This window comes from Hemitrygon akajei, chromosome 23, assembly GCF_048418815.1.
Source record: "Hemitrygon akajei chromosome 23, sHemAka1.3, whole genome shotgun sequence".
In the NCBI taxonomy this organism is placed as follows: Eukaryota; Metazoa; Chordata; class Chondrichthyes; order Myliobatiformes; family Dasyatidae; genus Hemitrygon; species Hemitrygon akajei.
In genome coordinates, this window is record NC_133146.1 from 23,925,243 (window position 1) to 23,949,921 (window position 24,679).

Consider the following 24,679-nt stretch of genomic DNA (forward strand, 5'->3'; position numbering starts at 1 on the left):
GACCGTCTGCCTCCTATACCCCAATGACTAATCTACGCCACAAAGTTGTCTCCATTTCTCTGCACTCTTCCTTTGTGACTGTTGCCCTGTGAAGTGGTGGCAAATGCATTTGGAAATTAATTGAGGCAGAATTATAAGAAGCCTCTCTTTCCACTGTCAGTGGCCTCCATAAAAAATGCAAAAAGTCATAAATGATCCTATTTGTAACTTCATACCAGCTTTCTTTCATCATCTTCTACTTGTTTAAAAGCTAAGTGACTCTGCTACTAATGTCATGCTCTAGTAATATCCCCACAACTGATTCAACTGGACAAGTCTGTAATTATCTGGTTTCCCTCCTCTCAGTGTTGTGGTCAGTTTGGTCAGGTTTTGGGACATGCCGGCAGCAATGGAAAAAGGAAAGACTATCAGCCTTCCAGTTTCTTGCTAACTCAGAATCTCCGACGTACTCTTCATAAATGTAAAGCCAACTCGCTGACAAGCTATCTTTGAATGTGATACAGAGGCAGAGGTAGGAGTTACAAACATAGTGGAGAAACTCCTGCTTCATGGCTATGGCTTGGAGCTCTGTCTCATTTCATTGTCATTGCCCATTCATGGTACGTTCCCAGCTTCTGCCTTAAATAGATTAAATGTACCTCGCATTGTCAGAAGAAGGAATAATTACTGCTGTATGCTCTGGAGAATTAGGACTGTGCTACACTGCAGTATGCTACAGGTTCCAACAATCTTTATATAAATACAAATACTGGAACAAAACAATTAATGTTTCCTGCTCCATTAGGACTGATGGATGACACTTGTAATTTGTATTTGTTGCTGAAATGGTGTTACAGCATCTCCTCGGTAATAGAACTATCTCCAGGTATTGTCATGTGTGGAACTGCTGGCACTCTCAGGTAGGTGGCTGGGACTCCCGAATTATCTCCAAAGTCCTGAACCTATTGGACAGATTTTGCCAGCAGTTTCCCCCCTCTGCAGCTGCTGGATTGTGCATAAGGCCATAAGACACAGGAGCTTAAGTAGACCATTCAGCCCATCAGGTCTGCTCTGCCTTTCAACCATAAACCCTTTAGACCCTCTGTTCTAAAGGACGTACTTGTATTCTAAAGCTGTGCCCTCTGGTTCTAGATTTCCTGTGACTGCAAGCATCCTCTGTATGTCCACCCTATCTAGAACTTTCCATTTTGATAGGGTTTAATGAAATCCCATCTTATTCTTCTCTGTATCTCCTCGGGACCCTCTCCAATGCCAGTGTGTCCTTTCTTAGATACTGCTCAGGAATGGAGCTATTAGTGATGAACTATGATTCTCTTACTAGCCCTTGGCCATATCATGGGAAATTGAGCAGTCAGATGGTGGTCAACAGAACGTGATTCCAGTTACAGCCAAAAGTCCCATAAGCTGTAAATGACATCAGACAGCCTCATCTATGAGACAAGCAGATTTAAGATAAGTTGCTATAATGCACCAAACTATTGTCGCTTTGGCTGCTGCATATTGCACATCTGCAGTCTTGTCTCTCTACCAATATGAGCTTGGTGTACCTCCCAGCATTTCTCAGTATTCCACAGCTGGCCAACTGATATTCCTCACAGGAGGCACACGCCGCAAAATTGTCTTCTGCTGTGTGGCCGTTGTGAATCAGGCAGGAAAGTGTCCGTGCACGTGGGCAGCTTTATCTGTAGTATTCCAGCATTTACTGTTGCACATCACGCAGGCCACTGATTTTGCTCACACACGATATATTCCTCTCCTCCCTCACCAACACAAGCTGAGCATACAGAATGTTGTAGTTCTCAGAGCTTAAGGGTGTGTCTTTGATTCAGTTGGAGGAGAGTTACATTTTGTTCTGCTTGGTGGGAAAGTTATCCCCGTTCCCAGGGTAAAGGAAGTCAATGTGGAGGCTAGAGTGTTGGGGTGCCAGTGGAAAGTCAGAACCAATTCCACTGTCCACTGTAGATTCAGTCCAAAGTTAAAAATGGAGATAGAATGATGTGTATTGCTGAGAAACCTTTCAGAATGACAGGACATTCCAAAGCAGTTTTAAGCCAATGAAATACTTTCATAGTTACAATATTATAACTTTATAATATTTATATAATATATTGCTATACTATAACATTGCTTTAACTATCAGTATCAATTCATGCAGAGAAAGTTTCCATATGTCCAGATTACTTGTTTCATGACATTGAAAAGATGTTAAATATCTTAAATTCATCACTAACAACCATGTGGTCCTCAGATCATTGTGACACAAATCCATAAATGCAAAACACAGCAAAGCAGGAACGGCTACTCCCTCTCAATACTCCACTACAGTGACGGCCTGGATAGTCAGCACATGTCATTCCTCTCGTGGATTGCGAGGGTTCAGAAGAGGTTCACAAGGATGATTCCGAGAATGAAAGGGTTATCATATAAGGAACATTTGATAACACTGGGTATGTGCTTGCTGGAATTTAGAAGGAATGGTGGGGTAGGGGTGGAATCTCACTGAAATCTTTCGAATGTTAAATGTCTAGACAGAGTAGATGTGGAAAGATGTTTCCTATGGTGGGGGAGTCTAGGACAAGAGGGCACAGTCTCAGGATAGAGGGGAGTCCATTTAAATAGAGATGCTGAGAAATTTCTTTCGCCAGAGGGTGGTGAATTTGTGGAATTTATTACCACAGGCAGCTGTGGAGGCCAGGTCGTTGGTTATCTTTAAGGGAGAGCTTGATTGGACACAGCATTGAAGGTTACGGGGAGAAGACCAGGGAGTGGGGTTGAGGAGGGGAGGAAAAGGATCGGCCATGATTGAATGGGACAGCAGATGTGATGGGCCAAATGGCCTACTTCTGCTCCTATGTCTTATGGTCTTACCTCTCCTTACAGAGGCTTGAACCAGCAGTGTGTAAACATGGTGACTCTGCAGTAAACATTGAATAGTCAGCCTGCCCACCCTGTGCCTAAAATAAGTATCCTTGTCACTGTGGGGTGGTCTTCTTATCTAGATACAGTAAAGCTGTATCCAGTGTCTTAGGATGGTGCAGGTGAACCATGAGTGCAATGGTAACCGAGCTCATTGGGTTGGTTTCTGCTGGTTAAACTACCTACTGCTACCTCATAGTGCAGCAGGTAGTGCTGCTGCCTGACAGCTCCAGTGACCCAGGGTCAATCCTGACCACTGGTGCAGTTTCTGTGAAGTTTGCATTCTTGTTAACGGGCTTCCTTCCGAATTCCAAAGACGTTCCAGTTGGTAGAGTAATTGGTTACTGTAAAGTGCCCCTGGGTGTGTGGCAGGAGAATCGGGAGATGACGGGCAGCTTCGAGAGAAAAGGTTATACAGAAAATAGTGGAGCAATGGCATTGTTGGGGAGCTAGCATTGGAGCTGTTGGATCAAATGGCTCCCTTCTGTGTCATATGGAAATATAAGAATACAAGGAAATATGCATCTGTCAAAATAAGTCTATGAAAAAAGTCACCTGGCATATGTCCATTTATTTCTTGGCATTTAGAAATCCTGCTGATGACTGAAGGTAGCTTATTTGGCTATCAGACAATGTGCTAATTTTCCAATGTGTCAGACATCTGATTAATCAATAATTATTTCACCCTGTTCACTGTAACATATTCTTTCTCTATAGCTCATGCATAAAACAGTGATCTTTCCCTTATGCAAATTATGGACAGTCACCCTGTAGCTTAAAATAAACAGTACAGCAGAGTTTCATGCATATTTTGGTCACCCTTTTCCTCTTCGACTTTGTTCGAATGTCAAATTGAGGCACTTAGTGACAGCCTCGAGCGTTCCCAGGTCAGAGAAACCAAAGCCAATGACAGCATTTGCTTTAAAATATTATGAATGGTTTGTAGATTTGTTGAGGAGATAATGAGATTTTTTTTTGCAGAAACTTGCTCTGGAGGGCATTACCAGAATGGGTGATGGAATCAGATGCACTTTCAATTGGATAAATAGTTAAAGAGGAGAAATTTGCAAGGCTCTGGGGAAAGAGAGGGATGTGGGACTAACTGGGAATGATTTAAATAAACTGGTACCAGCCCACTGAGTCAAAGACCTTCTTTTGTGTACTGTGAATCTGTAAGAATTCAATTTATGAAATTGCCTGCCAGGAGCGCTGATCAGAAGCTGGGCAAAGCCTACACTCCTGTGTTCCCACATGGAACTCACTGGCAATGTTTAAAAAGATGCTATCATGCTACCTTCATTTAATGGATTTCCAGTAAAGAAAAGATTAAAAAATAGTTGGCTGTATTTAAAAATATTCTGCAAGTTTCCCAGAACTGTGACTGATGAAGAAAACAAATACTTCAGTCTGAGACAGAAATCTGTTATCTCCAAGTAAAGGAGATAACCAGTATGAGCTTCGTCCATTTAAAATCTTTGGCTCACCTTCCGTGCTCACAATCTAAATGTGGATAGGTTGTTTACATTTGCATGGGTTCTGCTCAGCATCTTAAGTACCAGTGCACAGTGCAATCTCCCTTTAGTCTTCAGCTTTGTGTCTAATTCTTGGAATCATTCCTGGGCTGCATACTTAGCCCTGATGCATCATTAGGTGAGGTGCCTACACTATTGGGGCTTCTGGCTGATAAAAGATTTCTATCAAACAGCAACAGCCTCAATAAAGTGTTACAGAGGAATTTATCTACACAGAAACATGGAATAGCTTAAGCAGAGAGCAATGAATTATCTTGGCAATATCTTGATGCTTGTGTTTACAGGAAAAGGAAGAAAGAATTCAAGGGTAGACTGAGCGGCATTGAGAATGGAGGGAGGCTTGAGTCCAGCACAGACTGGTTAGGCTGAATGGCCTTCTCAGGGATGCTGATGCCGTGCATCAGTTGCATTGTGGAATGTATTTACACTAAAGCAGGCATTTGTATTTTCTTACGGTCAATTGCAGAATAAAAATGAAGCAAGTGAATTAATCAGTCAAGTGTAGGCAATTGCAGTAGCATCTGATGACCTGCGTGGCGCTGTATCACTGTCCTTGCATCTGTCTTCGGCAATCTGTTCAGATGGTCGAGATGAAATGAAAACTTGATACTGCGTGAAATAAAGATGACTCTGCCTGTCAGTGCAAGGTGTAATATATTTGCTACAGCATTAATATCATGCTAGATACCTAAAAGCATGTTGCGAGTACCCAGCAGGCAGAAGTGCAGAAAGTGGAATAAACAAGTTGTCAATATAGGAAATCGACATTTATGTTTCTATAAAAACAGGTGCCACCTGATCTACTAGGCACTTCTACCGTACTTATTTTTCCTTTTTAATTTTACAATTAACGCAGCCACTAGCAGAAAACTGTTCCCGTTTTACCCCGAGCAAGAGTCAAGTTGCTGGTAGTAAGAATACTGACCTAACAGTAAATGGAAATCAAAATGGCAGATGTTGGAGATCTGAAGTAAAAGCAGACAATATATTGATAACACGCAGCGTACCAGGCAGCCTCTATGCAAAAATAAATGGAGTTAACACTTTGGGTCAGAGGTCATTGACAACCGATCTGATTGGGCAGATTTTTGTCTCTTTCCGTGCAGTTTCCTTGAAACTGTAATTGAATGTTTGTATTCCAAGTCACGGTGATTATTATGCACGTCCTTTTCATTGTGTTCAGAAAGGGAGTGTTGGTGTAAAGACAGGACCCCCCCCCCCCCCCGTTCTCCAGCACGCCAACTGTGCCCACATAACAGTCACGTTCAGTCATAAAATCAACAGTATCTTAGTTACCTCTACAAGAAAACACTGTTGATATTTACTCTATAAAACTGATGCAGCACAATTGGAAAAAGCAACAGTGCACTGTTAATTAACTCTCTCTCTCTCTCCGAACAAGGCTTTATGTGATAGATTTTCCTTTGCATTAGCCTGTCTGAATTTAAAATACCTTCCTCGCGTGTTAAATTATCTCTGCCTTAGCTTATCGATCCTGTTCCACATACTGTGTAAAGCCATTCATACATGCCAGTACCCTTTTGTTGGACGGACTTGCGCAAATGATTAAACTCCCAAATTTCAAAAAGAAACTAGAAGCTGTTTCAATAGTTCCGTTAGCAGACCCTTGTTTTGTGCATTTCGACGTGTCAACGCAGGAGCCTTTGGCTGCAATCCATGGGCCTGTCATCGTCGGCTTCCTTCTCCGATCCCCGGTCTTTCCTGTTTGTTAACGAGGACTCCGATGCTTAGTCCCTATCCCCGTCCTTCTCCATCCCGGTGAGGCTTTGATCAGGGGTTTTAAATGGGGGATGGCTGCTCGAGAGCGGCCGGTAAAAACTGGAGCACAATTTGTGAAAAAGAGGATAATTTTTTATATTCAATAAGCACGCCGAAGTGGGTATAAGGCTCCCAAGTGATGCGCAGCGGAAAAAAAAAGTTTGGGGAGCTTGGATTTAGTTCCGCTAAAGACTAACTGGCATCGATCGCTGTTGCTGTTTACAGGCTCGGCGCTGTCAGACGTCTCCCCACGCACGGTGTCCTGCCAGCGCGCCACAAAATTCATCTCGCAAACCTTGTCACTCAATAACCTCTCCGCAACGCACAACTTCAGTCTTTGATAGGACTCTCCCCCCCCACCCCACACACACACACACAGAAGGGAGCGCCTTCCCCCACGTTTTGAGTTCCATTTCAATGGCCAGGGATTATTTTGCCTTTGAGCGAGATGTTCAAATGCAGTTTAAATAAAATATGCACATAATTTAAACGATTCCACCTGATCTATTCAAAACCGATAGTACTTTCGCTAGACTTTCAGATAATCATGATATAAAATCTGTTGTGAGTGTACGTGATGAGAGGGAATGGGGAGAGTGGCGTAACTTATTTTCAGAATAAGACACCGAAATGGAGAAAATACTATCTGTGGGATGCTCCGAGTAATCTTCCTTTTCTTAAAAAAAAGGATGGCCTCAAATCAACGCACTCTGTCACTTTTGATATTTTACTCCGCCAACGTTCCCGTTTAAAATCCCGTCACCTTTTCAGCGTCTTTCACTGCTTGAAGTAATTCCCGACAAAACATTGCAAGAACTAAACAGCTTATATTTGTGTTTTACGAATTTAAAAAGGGAGATAATATTACTTCAATATTTCACCAGAGACACCCAGTGCCAACACGGATGACGAGGCAAGGATGCGAGATCTCTGCAGTTCGGTGGCTCGCGTCTAAAACCCAGGATTAATTTTACGCGCTCATTCCCCCATTCCATCTGCAATTATAAGGAAGAGAAAGACGCTATTTCGCCTCTCCATACGCCTTACACATTCGGCGGCACCCTCAGCTAATAAAAATCTCCTGGTGTAGATTCGCCCCGAGCAAAGACCAGTCTCTGGTGGGAGAGGGTTCTAGATTCATAGCAGTCTGTGAAAGTACTTACTGATATTATTTCATGAACGGCTTAGTTCTAATTTTAAAATTATGGCCCAATGTACATTATAATTTGACCAAATCTATTCCATTGAATCATCTGGTCATGTTGAGCTCCCGTCCTTCTGGCATTCATGCAATACTGGCCAAATGGTAATGGCTCCAATCTGCAGACAATAGCCCACCCCCTTTCACATTGCACTGTAACAGCTGGGAGTCAGAGGTGACTTCACTGCGTCCGAGTGTCAGCCTCCTCATACCAAATACCAAGTTTCACGCATCTGCAGCGCTCTCTAAATTACAGCTGGCAAGAGCCATAATACATATACTGAAGTTCAGAAGGTAGCGGTTCAGCTACAGAAATCACGCCAGCAATCAAATAAAATGGAACATGCAGAAATGGCAGGTACAGATCTCCAGTTTTAACGCCTTTGCTCGGAGCTTGGTAAGAAAGGCACGCCGACTTCAAGGAATTGGCAACAATAGATTTTTTTTTATACAAAAAGGCAAGACTGTAATTATAACAGTAACATACTTGCCGAAAAGAAGCATAATTCAGTGAATACATTTATTAAAGTCAATAACTGCAAATATAGATATTTTAAAAACCTATGAAATTTTAGTAGGTGTATGTGCACTCTGGGGTAATATAGTGTACTGCAGGGTACAACCATTCCGCCAAATCTCACTCAAGGCAAATATTTACGATCACTCGTAATAGTCACGTGTTTACCTCTCACTCCCACATTTTGTGTTTTTTTGTTATGAGAACTTCATACCTCGCATTCCCTGGAGCCAGATTTGTTAAAGGTGCAAGAGGCTGTTCCGTTCATCAGCATCTCCGTGGCCTCGGTGTGCGCAGGCTTATAGTCAACATAATATTCCTGGGTGGTGGGCACCATGTGCCTCAGTGACTGCCTCTTTTTGCGCCGCCTTCGCCCCAACGAGCGCTGCTGCAGTTGCTTCATACTCGCGGGGTATCGCTTCCAGGACACATAGATGACCAGAAGGATGACCAGCACGGAGAGAAAGAGGGCCACGCTGCCCGCGATGATCTTGTGGAAAGAGACGGGCTCGATATCCTCTGAGTCAGTGCTGGGCAGCGGGGGAGTGGTGGCGACTGCGATTGGGACCTGGGCTTTGCTCTCTGGGTTGGCCTTGGGAAGCCTTGTTTTAAAGGTCGGTTTGGCATGAAGTTTGGGTGGACTCGGCATCCTGTGGGTGGTAATCCTTTGAGTTTTAACGCAGATATTATAGTTATCGACGGCTTCCACCACCTGCTCTCCCTGCAGTTGCTTTGGCCCCGCACAAATCATTGTATTCTCCCTCCTCCCTTTAAACATCTTAAGCCAGTTCACGAGCGAGCAAATGTTCCGATTGCACTCCCACATATTCCCCGAGAGACTGACAGAGTTGAGCGATATCCAGGATTCCAGGATCTCCTGGCCTATGGTGGTCAGTTTGTTTGAGTCAAGGTGCAGTGTGTGCAGGTTGGGCACGCACTGGAACACGTTGGGCCCAATGGCTTGGATCTCATTGCCCGACAGGTCCAGTTTCTCCAAGGAGCTCCACGTCCACGACATGCCCTGCATGACCACGCTGATCTTATTCCACTGAAGGTAGAGGATTCGCAGGGTGGTCAGGCGGGGGAAATGAGCAAGGTTGACCTTGGAGAACTGGTTGTGCTCCAGATGTAGCTCCACTAGTCGGCCCAGGCCCGCAAAGGCGTTGCGAGCCAGACTGCGGATGCGGTTGTAGCCCATGTCCAGGAACTCCAAGTTTCGGCAGTCCTGGAATATCCTGACCGGCACGGTCCTCAGGTTGTTGGACCTCAGGTGCAAGCTCTGAAGTTTGCGAAGTCCCCGGAACTGCTCGGGCTGCAGCGACTGCAGCTGGTTGTAGGAGAGGTCGAGGTTGCGCAGGTTGGTGACCGGCCGGAAGGTGCTGTTGAAAAGGCGGGTGATTTTGTTGGAGCTGAGAATCAACTCCTTGAGCCTGCGGATCCCGTTGAAGGCGTGCTCGTGCACCAAGCCGATGTAGTTGTGGTCCAGGTAGAGCCAGGTTAGCTGGTTGAGACCCACGAACTGGTTGTGATCCAGCGTCTGCAGGCTGTTATAGCGGAGCGACAGTCCCAGGGAGCCCGGGGAGATGTTCGGAGGGATCTGCTGGAGGCTGAGCGATTCGCAGTACACTATTTTACCGTGGCACCTACAATTGCTAGGACACGCTCGCTCAGCGCTGGAGAGCATACTCATCAAGACGGTGGGTGCCACCATTAATACTGCGACTCGACCACTTAATAGTGCAATTACCCCGAGACCTGAAAAGGAAGAAAAGTTATTCTAATAAATCACTCATTTCCAGCTGCATCAAGACCCGTCTGCATTTTTTTTAAAAATCAAATGCGTGCCTCCTTCCCCGGGCGTATGGATTTGCCGTAACTTTAAAGTGATCGGGAAATTCTGAATTTCAGGCAACTTAAAACGGCATCAGAAATCGATCGTGGCCGTGAAACGGTACGCGGCGGTTGCAGGGAAGTGAAAAGACGGAAGCGGCTCACCCATCCTTCGCATGCTGCCGGGAGCCCCGCTGGTTATGGTCGGTTCTCACTACGCAAAGCTCGACACGTTATGTCGGCCGCACCGTCGCCACTCCGGCCCTGCTCAGACCCATGGAGTGTACCTGCGAAGCGAACTGTTGGTTCCCTCTCTGCAAACATCACTCTTTGACAGCCATGGGAAGATCCGCGCAGCGCAACAGAGAGAGAGAGAGAGCGAGAGAGAGAGAGGCGAGAAAGAGAGAGAGTGTGTGTGAGGGGGGGGAGGAGGAGGAGGAGAGGAGGCACAATCTTCATCCGCAGCGAACGGTTAAGTTTTTACTCCAGTCCAGTGCATTTTATTTTTCTCCCCAATTTGAGTTTTGACGAATCGCCAGCGACACGATAATGAAGCTCCCCGGAGCCGCACCCGGCGGGCTGCAGTGAGTTGTGTGTGTGTGTGTTGGGGGGCTGCCAGTCCGTCAGCAGCCCCGGCTCTGCTCTGCTGTCCGTGGACAAGTAACCCGCGCAGTAGTTGGCAGCGGTCAGGTTGTTCAGCTCACGGCCTCACTCCGCATCCTCCCTTCTGGTGCCTCAAGCCCAAGTCTTATGTGAAGCTGCCCCCACTGGAGAAAGCTATAACGGGCATGTGCAGAATCCTCCTCTGTAACCCCCGCCCCCAGCCCCCAGCCCAATTCACATATAAACAAGTGAGCCTTCACACACAAAAAATGACTAAGTGGTTGGGTGTTTGGATGTATATTGCTGGGGGGAGGGTTGCCATTTGAAGCGACCAGAGTCGATCCGCGGGGTCAGGAGGAGCCTCTAGTGCTCTTCAATAGTTCCTTCCTAAATCTCCAGGCCAGGGATCAGTGGTTGGTCTCTGGGGAGTCGGAAGAGAGAAAGCAAACAAGGCGAACTTCAATAAATCTTGGTCTCCTTTTCTTTCTGTCTCATTTCTCAGTCATACAAATGGTTGGGATGGGGTTGGGTGCAACTTGCCAAACAGTTAACAATCATCCAATGGGGTGCTGAAGGATCTGTTGCCAATTGGCCGAGAATGGACCTATGAGGAACAGGCAATCTTCTGATGAAACCATGAAATCTCGGGGCAAACATCCAATCAGAGTTGACAGCCCTGAAGCGCCGCTGCGAATTCAACCAATCCACGTGATTCTGAAACGGATGACAGGTTGTTCTTACGATAGGTCCGAGGCACCCATATACATCCAAATTATATAGATGTCCAAGTTAGTTGACGATGCAAAAGGTAAGCAGGAAGCAAATTGTGAGAAGGCACAAAGGCCGTTTAAATGATGGGCAAAGTTCTGGCAGTTTGAGTATAATGTGGAGAATTTTGTGGTTATTCAACTTCACACCCAATTATATAGGAGAAAATATTTTAATATGGATCAACTCAGAATCAAAGTTCAAAGTAAATGTATTATCAAAGTACCTATATGTCACCATATGGAATCCTAAGATTCACTTTCTTGTGGTCATGCTCAATAAATCTAAAGAACAATAACCATAACAGAATTAATAAAAGACCATCCAACTTAGATGTCCTCCCAGAGTGCAGAAGACAACAAACTGTTCAAATACAAAAAGAAAGAAATAACAATAATTAAATAAGGAATAAATATAGAGAATATGAGATGAAGAGTCCCTGAAAGTGAGTCCATTGCTTGTGGGAACATTTTTTCAATTATCGGGCAACTGAAGTGAGTGAAGTATTCCCTTTGGTTCAAGACACTGATGGTTAAGGGGTAATAATTGTTCCTGAACCTGGTGGTGTGTCTCCTGACGCTGCTTTACCTTCTTCTCGATGGCAGCAATGAGATGAGAGCATGTCCTGTGTGGTGGGGGTCCCTGATGATGGATGCTGTTTTCCTGCAATAGCATTTCATGTAGATGTGCTTACTGGTTGGGAGGGCTTTACTCATGACGGACTGGGCCATATTCACTACTTTTTGTAGGGCTTTTCGTTCAAGGCCATTGGTGTTTCCATAGCAGGCTGTGATGCGGCCAGTCAATATATTCTCCACTACACATCTTTAGAAGCTTGTCAGGGATTTAGATGTTATTCTGAATCTCTGCAAACTCTTAAGGAAGTAGAGGCGCTGCCATGCTTTCTTCATAATTGCACTTGCGTGCCGGGCTCAGGACAGGTCCTCCAGAATAACAACATTAAGGAGTTTAAAGTTGCTGACCCTCTCCACCTCTAATCCTCTGATAAGAACTGATCCATAGACCTCTGGTTTCCTTCTCCTGCAGTCAATAATCAGCTCCGTGCTCTTGTAGACACTGAGTAAGAGTTTGTTGTTATGGAACCACTCGGCCAGATTTTCAGTCTCCTTCCTATATGCTGATTTGTTACCACCTTTGATTCAGCCTATGACAGCGGTGTAGTCAACAAACTTGAATATGGCATGGGAGTTGTTCTTAGCCACACCGTCATAAGATTAAAGTGAGTAGAGTAGAGGGCTAAGCACAGTTTTGTGGTGCACCTGTGTTATTGGAGATCATGGAGGAGATGTTGCTGCCAATCTGAACTGACTGGGGTCAGCAAGGGGGGAAATTGAGGATCAAATTGCACAAAGAGGAATTGAGGATACGTCCTTGAAGCTTATAGATCAGTTTTGATGGGATGATGGTATTGAATACTGAGCTGTCGTCAATGAGGGGCATCCTAATGTATACATCTTTGCTGTCCAGGTATTCTAGGGTTGAGTGAATTGCCAATGAGATGGCATCAGCAGTGGACCTTTTGCACCATTTGGAGTGAATCTAAGTCACTTTTCAGGTAGAAGTTGATATGTTTCATCACCAACCTCTTAAGACACTTCATCACTGTGGATGTAAGTGCTACTGGACAATAGTCATTGAGGCAGGTTACCATATACTTCTTGGGAACTGGTATAATTGAAGCCACACATGGCTGAAGCAGAAGATGAAAGATCTCAGTGAACACTCCAGCCAGCTGATCAGCACAGGTCTTTAGAACTGGATGCTTTTCATGGGTTCACCTTCCTGAAGGCTGCTCACACATCGGCCGCAGAGACTGAAATCATAACTGTCACAACTGTTGATCCTACTGTGTTGATCCAAGTTTAGTCTGAAGTTGCCACTTCGCTGTGAGATGGCTTTCCAGAGATCGTACCTAGACCTCTTGTAACTTTCTTGGTCACCAGACTTGAATGCCCCTGATCTGGGTCTCAACAGACTGAAGATCTCATGGTTCATCCAGGGCTTTAGATTGGGGAAGATTCTGAGAGCCCGGCTGTGAAAGGAGGAAAGTTGGACATGAGACTAGCAACCCCATCCTGTAAAAACCCAGAGTTATAAAAACATCAACAGAAGCTCCAAAGACCTCTTCACTGGGGTGAAGATACCCAGAAGATGGACCTGGATGTTTAAGCACATGATTTTCAAAAAATCTTTCTATGCCCAGGACAGAAGTCTCTGGTGAGCAGTTATAGGCAGCCTATGGATGATGAAGAAGAAGAGGAAGATGATGAGGAGGAAGAATGGGAAGAGGAAAAAGAAGAGGAGGAATAATAATAATAATAATTCTTTCAACCAAAGTTACTTCAAGGCTTTAGAAAATCTGCCAAACAGAGCTCAATAGTAAAAATATAACAAAGGTAATAAACACCTTTAACATTTTTTGGCATAATATCTTGATATTATGCCAAAAATACAATAAACCAATCTGGAAAATTTACAAAGAAAAATAAGAACTGAACTGACAACACAATGTCAGTTCAGTTCAGAAAACACAATGTACACAAACACATTTAGATTAACAGTAGTTAGGACAGAAGAGGAATAGCAGACTTAAAATTTTTTTAAACAAGTCAGATAAAATTTCTAAGGATATATTTTTACCATTGTAAAGGGGATTCAACAATCCATGCGAGCATATGTAATTCTGATAAGAAGTACACACCACTAAACCTGAATGAGAACACAACGCAGAAAAATGAAGGAATTATCATTACAAAAGAAAAAGTTAACCAATAAAAAAGTATGATCCTCCATGGAAGACATCCCCACAATCTGAGCAGACTAGATGTCAGCAAGGGAGTTGGGAGACCTCTTCCTAGAAACAGAGGAGTTCCTGGTGATAATACAGGACCAGGTGGTTAACACTAAAATTATCAAAAATATATCATAAAGGACCAACAAATTCAAGATGATACATGCAGAAAATGATCAGTGAAAGCAGAAATAATCCAACACATTACAGGATCCTTGAGCAGTTTAACTCAATCTGATTACTCACACAGGCACAACAAGTTGCAAGCATAACTCATTACAAATTATATTATGACTGATCCATTATTGTAGCTAGGACAATCTATAATAACTGTCCAAATATATTGCAGGATAAACAAACAAGAACAACTTACTTAATTGACATAGTCATTCCAAACACACATAAAATACTGAAATCAGTAGATGAAAAACACCAGAAATATGCTGAAATAAAAGAGGAAATTGAAAGACTATGGAGCATGAACAGGCTATGTACATTGTCCTGGTAGCAATATCTACATCCCAACCTCACTACACAATAGCATTAAACCAATTAGGGCTACACAGTAATATTTATATAAATCTCCAGAAAGTTGTAATACTATACACCACTAGAATAGCCTGAAAGTCTTTGCAATTGAGAAATGAGTGTGCTTGGCTATGCCCGTACCTCAGGTTGTACCAGCTTGAGCAGAGAAAAAAATAAATAAAAAGAATAATAGTAATACTTTAAGACTTGATGGGGAATCTGCAGGTGACTGTGTTCTTACGTAATTAAATCTCCTGCCCTTGTTGTGAAAGGTCACAGGTTTTTGAGATATCGTCAGAGTAGCTTGAGTAGTTTTGAGTAGCTTTATGCTGTGCATGTCATCTATGTTTTGTAGTGCCTTTGTGGTTTAGGAAATGAATATTTATGGTGATGGATGTGGTGTTGGTTATGCAGGGTGCTTCATCCTTGGATTGTACTGAGCTTCTTGTATTAGTCCAGGCAAACGAGGAGTATCCCACTAGACTCTTCACTTGTAGAAAGGTTGTGCAGTGTCAGAAGTGAGTCATTCACCAAACATTACCTACCCTCTGAACTGCTCGTGCAGCCACAGTAATGCCCCTAGATTTGCTCTAGAACCATAGTAATGTCCCCATTTCTGGAGATTATTGGTAACATAGCTGCAGCTGGTTGCTTGTAGGACTCTACTCTGGGGATCTTCAGCAGATGATGTCTTCTTTCTGGAATGATTGATTTCCAGCAACCCCAACCATGTAACTTTGTAACAAGTTTGATTCTGACCGATTGAGTGTTTTCCTCTTGTTGCTGCTGACAATTTCACCAGGACCCCTTACTGTGATAATTGAGTCCAATGTTGCCCTGATGTCAAAGGAAACCACTCTTATCCTACCATTGGCATTCAACTTTCTATCAGTGGCCTTGTCAGTGACATCCATGTTCTGAGAAATTTATACATTTAAAAAAAAAGTGATAGGAAAACAGGGCCCCTTGAGGAAGTTAAAACTATTCTAAAAAATAGCAAATAAAGGGAATTTAAAAACAAATTCGGTAAATGCTGGAAATACTCAGCCCGGCCCTCTGCATCAGCTCAAAGACAAAAAGAGTTAATGTAGCAGATCAGTGACTCTTAGTTAGAACTGAAAAGGAGACAACATAATCTTATAGATCTATAGGGAGAGTTAGAGAAGGTGATGTCTCTGTTGTGACTGTCATCAAAGTCACCGCAGAGACACTGAAGTTGGTGATATCGAAGTCTTTACTTATCACAACAAGCAAGCATTCTTCTGGAGACCCTCACAGCACAGAGAATCACAAACTTAAAAGTACATCACATTCTTATACCCTTAAGATCAATGGTAAAATTAGGTGACTCAGTGCATTTCATTAGTCTCAATTACATTGTTTACTTCAATACTTCGGGTAGACAATGCCTTTGAATTGCGTATCTACAGTGGAAGACACCTCTGAATGATCAAATAGTTTTGCTGAGACAAAATAATTGAAAAATTCCCTGAATTTATTTATAACGGTGCAAATTACTTAAAACCATTGTTGCCTGGGTTAATGCAGGCTAGTGAACATAATCGCATTGTTTTAATGTTTGGCTGATGCATATGCAAATATCTCATAGTCACCATTTAAAAAACCATATCTCTCAGTCTGTTGGCCAACCTGTGCTTTTAACTCCAATTTGCTGCTTTCAATTTACCGAAGATCTAAAGTTTGGTTCTTGCTTGAATTGCTATCTGCAATATTCTCCAGAATACTCCCTAAAAGGGTAATTCAGGTTGACTGTGGGCAAACCCTGTAAACAAGGATACCTAGTCAGTGGGTGAATGAGAGCAGTTAGAGATTAAGAATTTAGTCAAAAGAATCCAAGTCATGTGTAATTGTCACGTGAACAAGCACGGTGACATATAGATACATTGAAAAACATGTATGTGGCACATAGGTACAAGCAACGTGGGATATAACATACATAAATTATACAAGACAGTGAAGAGGGAGGAGAAAAAGGCTTAGCAAGGACAAGACGTCAGTGCAAAAAGAGCACACCGTCAAGCCCGTGGTGGTGGTCCCTTGCTGAAGTAGAATAAGGATTGTGTTTGGTTCAAGACCCTGATGGATGTGGGAAAGTAGCTATTCTTGATCCTTGTGGTGTGAGACTTTAGGCTAATGGTAGCAGTTTAACATGACCTGGAAAGTGGTTACCTTGATGATAGATGCCACCTTCTTGAGGTAATACATCCTGTAGATGGTGTCAGTGGTGGAGGAGGGCTATGCCTGTGTTGGACTGGTCTGTATCCACTGCACAGGATGTCGGAGCTGTGCAGGAAGATACGCCGAGCAGGCCAGGTTGCAGTAGTCATGGAAGTTTTTATGTGTTTCTGGCAAAAAAAAAAAGAAATAAATAACATTGGGAAAAAATTAAGGTTATTAACTAAAGCAAAATAAAAAAAATACTATTAAATGAAAGCAAACTACATTACCTCCCTCTTGGGTATTGTGTCTTGACACAGGATTTGAAAGTCTAATTTTTTCCCCAGCGTAATGCAGTGTGACCTTATTGATTTTCTACTCCAAACCTGACGGCGACTCTGGGCCTTTGACAGCACATGCCTGCAGGTCCCAGACTTCCCAATAATTCAATGACTGAACTCCAGCACTTCTCTTTGGAACTGCCACCATTACCCAGCAAGTGTCATGCAGTTATTAATAATCTACCAGCAACTTACCTTAATTTTCTAAAACACAACAGAGGGGTTTATGAAGCTTCATTTTTAATACAGTACATTAAATGGAAGAAGAAGTGTTTTGCACTTTTCTTCCAGCACATTATGTTCACAGTGCATTCAGGCAGCCATGCAAGGTCTCTCTCCACAATGATGAATTTGTCTCGAATTGCTTTGTTAACAAGATATTAACCTTAGTTTGATGCAATAAGGACAGTTGATGGAATAATTCACAGCCAGATTTGACCGGACAACATGGAATATGTTTGGGTCTTTCTTTGTCATGACCATCTCAGATAGTAATTTCAACTTCCAACTTCAGTTTTTCAACACTAGGTGTGCTATAGCTTCACTAGGAGAAGGTTGATGGATGTCAGTGCACTGATAGTGCCCAGACAACAGTCTCAGCCTTCTCCCTGCCCAGTGAACCAAACATCCCATACATTATTCCTGGCTTGAGATGTGAACTCATTGCCTCTCTCTGGTTCCTTTACTAAATCACCTTGGATCCTCTTCAAGCTCTCCTTGGTGAGATATAGGTACATAAGTATTTGATATTTTCCCACAAATTTACGTTTGAACCCTTGCAACCAGATTTTAATCCATACTATGTTTCTGAAACAATTCTATCAGTTGCTCACTAAGGACTCGCTGGCGTCACCTTCATACTGCAGACTCCAATACTTAGAAACACAAATGTAGCAGATAATTGAAATGTCACAACTAGAAAGTTCTACCCCATCACTTACTGAACTTGATGATAAGACATCTTTCCTTCATTGCCACAAAGACAAAGTGCTGGAACTAGCTAAAATAGCAGTACCTTCACTACAAAGGCTTAAGTGGTTCGAGAAGGATCAAGGATAAACTTAAGTCACCATGCACATGTATATGTATTAGGAATTTGCTGTGGTGTGTTAGCATGACATACAACAAAGAAAACAACATTCAACAATTGTAAAGAATAAAGAATTGTATAGAAATAAAGTTTGAGGTTGAAGTACAGATATGGAATAAAATGTCCATAAATACATCAATACCAGCATGTATTTACAATGAAAACAGCATTATAAAAAGTGGTTTAAAGTGTTTACAGTGCAGTGTAGTGATGGGGGTTTAGATAGAGGGGGATGGAGAGGGCTAACTAAACTACTTGATCTAATTAATTACCTGGGAGAAGAAACTTGTATGCTGGTGGAAGTTTTAGTTTTAAAGAAGACATACCACATTCTTATCAAGGGTGGCTGGTGATGAGTGCAAAATATGGCTTTATTATTGATCATGTCTGTGAAAACTAAAGTCCTAAGTGATATACTGTGGCATTTTCACTTTTCACCTCCTTAACTTGCAGGAAGGCATTGTTATGGCTAATCATGCTATCATTCTCCATTTCCACTTTGTCCTGGGCTCTCCAGTGCCGTGCATCAAGGTGGAGCCAGAAAATCACCTGCTGCGGCTTCTCTTACCATTCCCTCAATGTTCTGTTTGGCATTCCCAAGGATTCATTCTTGGACACTACCTATTAGCAGTCTTCACCAAAATCATTAGAAAAGACATGTACTGAGTTTTCCCATTAATTCTGAGACCAGCAAATCATCATAACATGTCAAACACCCATCGTTAGATGATCAGAGATGTTCTACTGAACCTTGGGTAAAGCAAAGATGTTATCCTTGGTTCCCATCAATCATAAAAAAAAATTTCTTTGATTGTGGCTAATACTTTAACATCAAATCCTTTTAATGGAATATAATTGTGCATATTAGGTGTGTATATGTTTGCAAGTAGGTATATATATATATGGATTTGTATATGCTTGCAAGTGTATGCATGTGCAATGTGTGTCTAGCACATTAGTTTGTCTATGTGTATGTGCTTATGTATACGTGTACTCAAATACCTGTATAGTTGTCTGTGCATTCATTCTTTGTGTTCCTTTACATGGTACATATATATTATGTGCAGTGGATTCCGGTTAAATAGGTCATTGGTTAATCACTACAGATGCTTATTTAGGCCAATTCTTAAAGAAGAACAGAAATGGAAGTAGCACAAACATGAGAAAATCTGCGGATGCTGGAAATTCAGAGCACCTCGGACTGAAAATGCTGAAGGTACTCAGCAGGCCAGACAGCATCTGTGGAAAAGAGTAAATAGTTGACGTTTCAAGCTCAGACCCTTTATCAGGACTCTGATGAATGGAAGTAGGTTCTCTTTGGAGAAAACTGTACGTGAAATGGAGATAAGTAAGCAAATAAATACCAAATTCATAAATAAGTCTGTATATAACATTCCTACTTTCATGAAACATCTGATAATAGAAGAAACGGATTTTCAGAAACTTAACATTGGGTGAATGGTTGCAGGTTCTCTCTTTGATAATTGTCTTTAATTGAAAGTTGGGAAGGTGAACATCCTATTGTCATAGAGCACTATAGAACAGAAGCAGGCCTTTTGGCTCATCTAGTCCATGCCAAACTACTACACGGCTTGGTCCCATCAACCTTTACCTAAACTACAGTTCTCCATAGCCTTCACTCAATGTACTTACCCAAACTTCTCTGAAATATTGAAATAGAGCCCACATCCACCCCTTCTGTTGAAGAATTTCCCTCCCAGGTTCCCCTAAAATATTTCACCTTTTAGCCTGAATCTATGACCTCACCCAATCTCAATGGAAAAAGCCTTCTTGAATTTACACTATCTATATATCCCTCATAATTTTGTAGACCTCTATCAAATCTCCCCTCATTCTCCTACACTCCAAGGAATTAAGTCCTAACATATTCAACCTTTCCCTGTAACTCAGGTCCTCCAGTCCCAGCAACATCCTTGTAATTTTTCTCTGTACTCTTTAAACATTATTGATATCTTTCCTATGGGTAGGTGACAAGAACTGCACACGATACTCCAAATTAGACCTCACCAGCATCTTATAAAACTTCAACGTAACATCTCAACTCCTGTACTCATTACTTTGATTTATGAAGGCCAATGTGCCAAAAGCTCTCTTTATGGCCCTGTCTACTGTGATGCCACTTTTAAGGATTTATGGAGCTTTGTTCCCAGATCTTTCTCTTCTACCACATTCCCCAGTGCCCAACCATTCACTGTGCAAGCCCTACACTGGTTTGTTATCAACACGTCATACCTGCATTAAACTCCATCTGCCATTTTTCAGACAGTTCTTCCAGATGATGCAGATCCCACTACAAGCTTTGATAGCCTGCCTCACTTTCTACTACAATCAATTTTGACTTAATTCACATACTTGTTTACCACATTACAGTCCAGATTGTGGATATACTAGATGACAAACAACAACTAACCCAGCACTGATCCCTACAACACAATACTAGTCACAGGTCTCCAGTAAAAGAGGCAACCATCTATCTGGCTTGTCCCATGAAGCCAATGTTGAAACCAATTTACCATTTCATCCTGAATGTCAAGCGGCAGAACCTTATTGACCAGCCTCCTGTGAGACACCTTGTCAAAGGCCTTGCTAACAACATCCACTACTTTTCCTTCAACGGCTTTTCTGATAACTTCCTCAAACATCTCTATATACTGCTTTCAACCTCAACTCCAGGCCTGGCTGAATTAACAGCAAAATTCCTGAAATGGAAACGGGAGGGCCTCGTGGTTGCAGAAGATGAATCAGCAGAGCTGATGGAGATAGTGCAGTGTCATGGTTCGGCACAAAGCTGTTCTGCTGACACTGCTCCTTCAAGCAAAGAAACAAGTATTAGACAGAACAACCAATGAGGGCAATGTTGTTCATCTCAGGATCCCTGGGTGGTTGTTGAGAATATGGCCATGTCTTCATATACTGAAGATTTATCCAGCAATGGAGACCGTAGGTATAAGGTTGGCAGGTGAACCTGTGGGCATGAACTGTACATTCAGCTAACCATAGCATGAACCAATCCATTCATACTTGCTCTCCAATCCCAAGCTGGACCTAAGTGTGTTAATGCTTCCGGATACCTGAACTTTTGTGTAAAGTATATATGCCCTTGCACTAAAATTCTTCTTGTTAGCCTTTCTTTATTAGTTTTACTAATTTGGATTAGTGAGTTAATTGTGTGAGTGGAAGTACAAGGTGCTCCCACTGGGCCCTTGCCATTGGTGCAGATGATTTGCTTTCTGACCTGGGCTGGTATGTGCAGTGTGTATCTGGTGAAGGTTGTTATTGTCCCTCAATGACTGCTGATCATACCAGCTGATCCATATAGATTGGATTCAGATTCAGATTTATTTATCACATAAGCATCAAGATATAGAATGAATGTGTTGTTTGCATCAACAACTAACATAACCTAGGGATGTGCAAGTATTGCCACACATACCAGTGCCTACATAGCATATCCACAATACTCAGCAGACCCACATAGAACACAACAAGCCCCTTTCCTCCTTCTCACCCTCCCTCCCTCCCACCCACATAATCAGATGGGCAGTCGTTCAACTCCAGGACAGGCCTCTGGGCCCCCAGTATCCAGGAGTCTTCGACTTCCAGACTTCCAATCAACCTTTGGGAACTTTGGTATTGAGCACTCTCGCACCTCTTGCTTGCATGCTCATGGAGCTGGAAAGTCAAGAATTCAAATTCTTCATCATTTTGTCCCTACTGAAAGGTGACATATTTTATTCTGGATCAGTCGCGTTTTTCAGTCTCCAGTCTCAGTAAAGTTTGATTTGATTTCTGACAGGGTATTCAATGAAGATAAGCTATGTGGCCTGGGGAATGTAGAAACTAATATCAAAAGTTGCATATTAGCAGAAAATCCTAACATGTAAAGTGTGTCTGAGGGGCGTCAAATACCAGAGCAAAAAAAACAACCCTATTCTTCCCACAGCAATGTCAAATTATATCGAGCATTGCACCAATGTACGCAGGCCCAATGACCAAATAGTTCTTATTGAACTTGATAATGAACTACCGTTTTGGATTCAGCTCTTCAAAATACCAATGATATCGGGCACAATGTTGTGAGCAAATTATTGTGTGTGACAGATGATGATTGTTCTGAATGCTCAAGTCCACAGGAGGGAACGTCCTGTGAATTATGAGTTGTAGCTCGTTGTTGGCTTATTTGCAAAACTCCATTAGTTTTATGAAAATCACATCTTGTGCCTTACTTCCCCATGACTTTCATGAAAGTACTGCATTTGGATGTTACTTGTCCTTTAAAGTTATCACAGAAATTAGAAGCTGGTAGTTTAATAACCAGATGTTATAATCTTTTGAACCAGAACGAATCAACTTAGGAAGGTGGAATCCTTTCAGGTTACGATTAATTTGTTTTTAAAGTTTAAAAGATGTTAAATTGTACATATATTTTCAGGCTTTCCTCATTGTTCTCTCAAAACATTTCTCTAAATTTCCCCTTTTCCAACTGACTTGACAGGGAATTCTCAAGTTCTCATCTCAGTGCTTACTCAATGTATTTTTCATTCTTCTGATCCCTATGGTTAGTGCAATGTGGGTCATAAAGTTCAGTAGAATGACTGTCTTTTTGTGCATAATGACTTGTTTTCAAAACACAAATAAAATTCAGGAATAAATCAGTGATTTATTTTTTATGAAGTTCAGTAATAGATCAGCGATTTGATTTCAATATAGCCTCTAATTTGAGCATGCATGGTCCCGCTGAGGCTTGTACTCTTGAGAGTTCAGTATGTTCATGGTGATTTTAATGCTGGCATAGCCTGCAGTCAATACAAGCTGTTAACCTTGGACAGCTGACCATAGTGGAATGGAACATGAGCTAACCTTACTTGAAGAGGCTGTCAACTACTCTAAGGTGAGTTGCTGATTGATTTCTACTGCTATATTGCTAGGATTTTGCACGCTTTCGCTGCTTTCTTGTATTCTTTAAACTTGCTAACATCTACAGGAAAAGTTATATAAAAGGGCAATAGATCTTTTCCTGAACTTAATGACTGCACAATCCATTTGTTCAAAGAGGACTATTCACCAACAGGACTGAGAGAATGTGAAAAGGGAGGGCAGAGCAGGGCAGATTGCTGAAGGAGAAGAGGAGATGTGCTCCTAGTTGGAGGTTATGCCACCTAGAAAGTGCGCGAGCAATTATGCTATGTGACCCTCAGTGCATTACATATCTGTGACAAGGGTTGCATCGTCAGTGGTTAGATAAGTCACTGGGACTGATAAGTTCTTTGTTAGGATCCCACCAGACTGCTTTTGGAGCTATTTGTAACAACGCATGATTTTCCATTCATAAACAGCAACGGCATTGCTCTTCTCTGATTGAAGACATATCAGTTGTTTTGTCAGAGAAAGCTGTGTGTTAATTGGACACTGTCAGTTGCTTCTAGTGTGTAAAATGAATGGTAGACTTTGGAGGCAGTTGATGGGAATCTGGGGAGGGTAAAATGGGTGAGAGTAGGATTAATGTAAAAATGGGTGTTTAGTGGTAGGTAAAAGATTGAAAAGGTTGGTTAAAAGTGTTTCCATATCAGTCTTCTCAATGTCTCTTTGGGTAGGAGGTAGAACTATTATGTGTCTTTGCTGAGATTTCCAATTCTCCCTGGTGAGTTTAGTCATTAAACATACGGTCATCACTTTGCAGGCACCCCCTGTCAGTTTCTGGATGTACTGTAAATTAAACTGTATTCCATTGTATAAGCTGGGGTGTGTGTCTAAAGTGACCAAATTGTCCTGTATTCAGGCAGCAGTCATTCTGGGCACCCTTCTTTGTCCGGTCATGGTAACACATAGTGGCAAAGGGTTGCTTCTTGGTGATGAGGGCCACCGGCTGACGATATAGAACACAGCACGGTACAGGTCCCTCAGCCCACAATGTTGTGCCATCCTTCTGACCCAACCTAAGATCAATTTAACCCCATTCCTCCTACAGAGAATTCCACTTTTCTATAATCTGTATGCCTATTTAACTATTTCTTAAATACCCCTACCACCACCCTCGGCAGCATGTTCCATGCACTCACCAATCTCTGTGTAAAAAATGACTTCTGGCATCCACTCTATACTTTCCGCCAGTCACCTTAAAATTATGCCCTCTCATATTAACTCAAGAGGCAAATACCATGATTGATGGCGTTCTGCTGTGGTTGCACAACTTGGGCATGAGATGGACCCAGTCTCTGCCACGAGGAATAGTTCCCATGAAGGTCGAGGGAAAGGAGGAAAGGGGGCATTCCAGACACCCTTCCTGGCACAATGGCAGCTTTGGCTTCAGTTTCTCATTATCTGTACTGAAACAATCACTTGTTGAATTGAAATACTTGTCCTCTAATAGCTGCAGTTAATGGCTCAATGATCAAGAATCAGGGATCGGCTTTATTTGCCGTATATTTACATGTATTAGGAATTTGCTGTTGGTACGGCATGCAACAAAAACAACATTAAACAATTATAAGAAAAAAGAATTATATAAAAATAAACTTAGAGGTTAAAGTATGGATATGGAATAAGCTGAGCGTAAATACATA

General features: G+C 42.4%; 2 protein-coding genes across 8 annotated transcripts in view; one reads left to right on the forward strand and one right to left on the reverse strand.

Moving 5' to 3' along the window:
• LOC140715276 (leucine-rich repeat transmembrane neuronal protein 3-like) overlaps nucleotides 1–10,530 on the reverse strand; it is a 323,270-nt gene extending 312,740 nt beyond the window's left edge. The window contains exons 1-2 of one of the 2 annotated variants that reach the window (XR_012096096.1): nucleotides 9,941–10,530; nucleotides 8,160–9,700 (exon numbers count right to left, since the gene is read on the reverse strand). Coding sequence is in view for 1 of the 2 variants with exons in the window: in XM_073027225.1 (XP_072883326.1) it covers nucleotides 8,160–9,700; nucleotides 9,941–9,953 (1,554 nt within the window). In the remaining variant the exon portion in view is untranslated. The remainder of the gene's footprint in view (nucleotides 1–8,159; nucleotides 9,701–9,940) is intronic. The other variant, XM_073027225.1, reaches the window with a different exon arrangement.
• The window catches only part of LOC140715275 (catenin alpha-3-like), a 1,577,100-nt gene that overhangs the window by 697,234 nt on the left and 855,187 nt on the right, over nucleotides 1–24,679 (forward strand). The gene's annotated exons all lie outside the window — the stretch shown is intronic.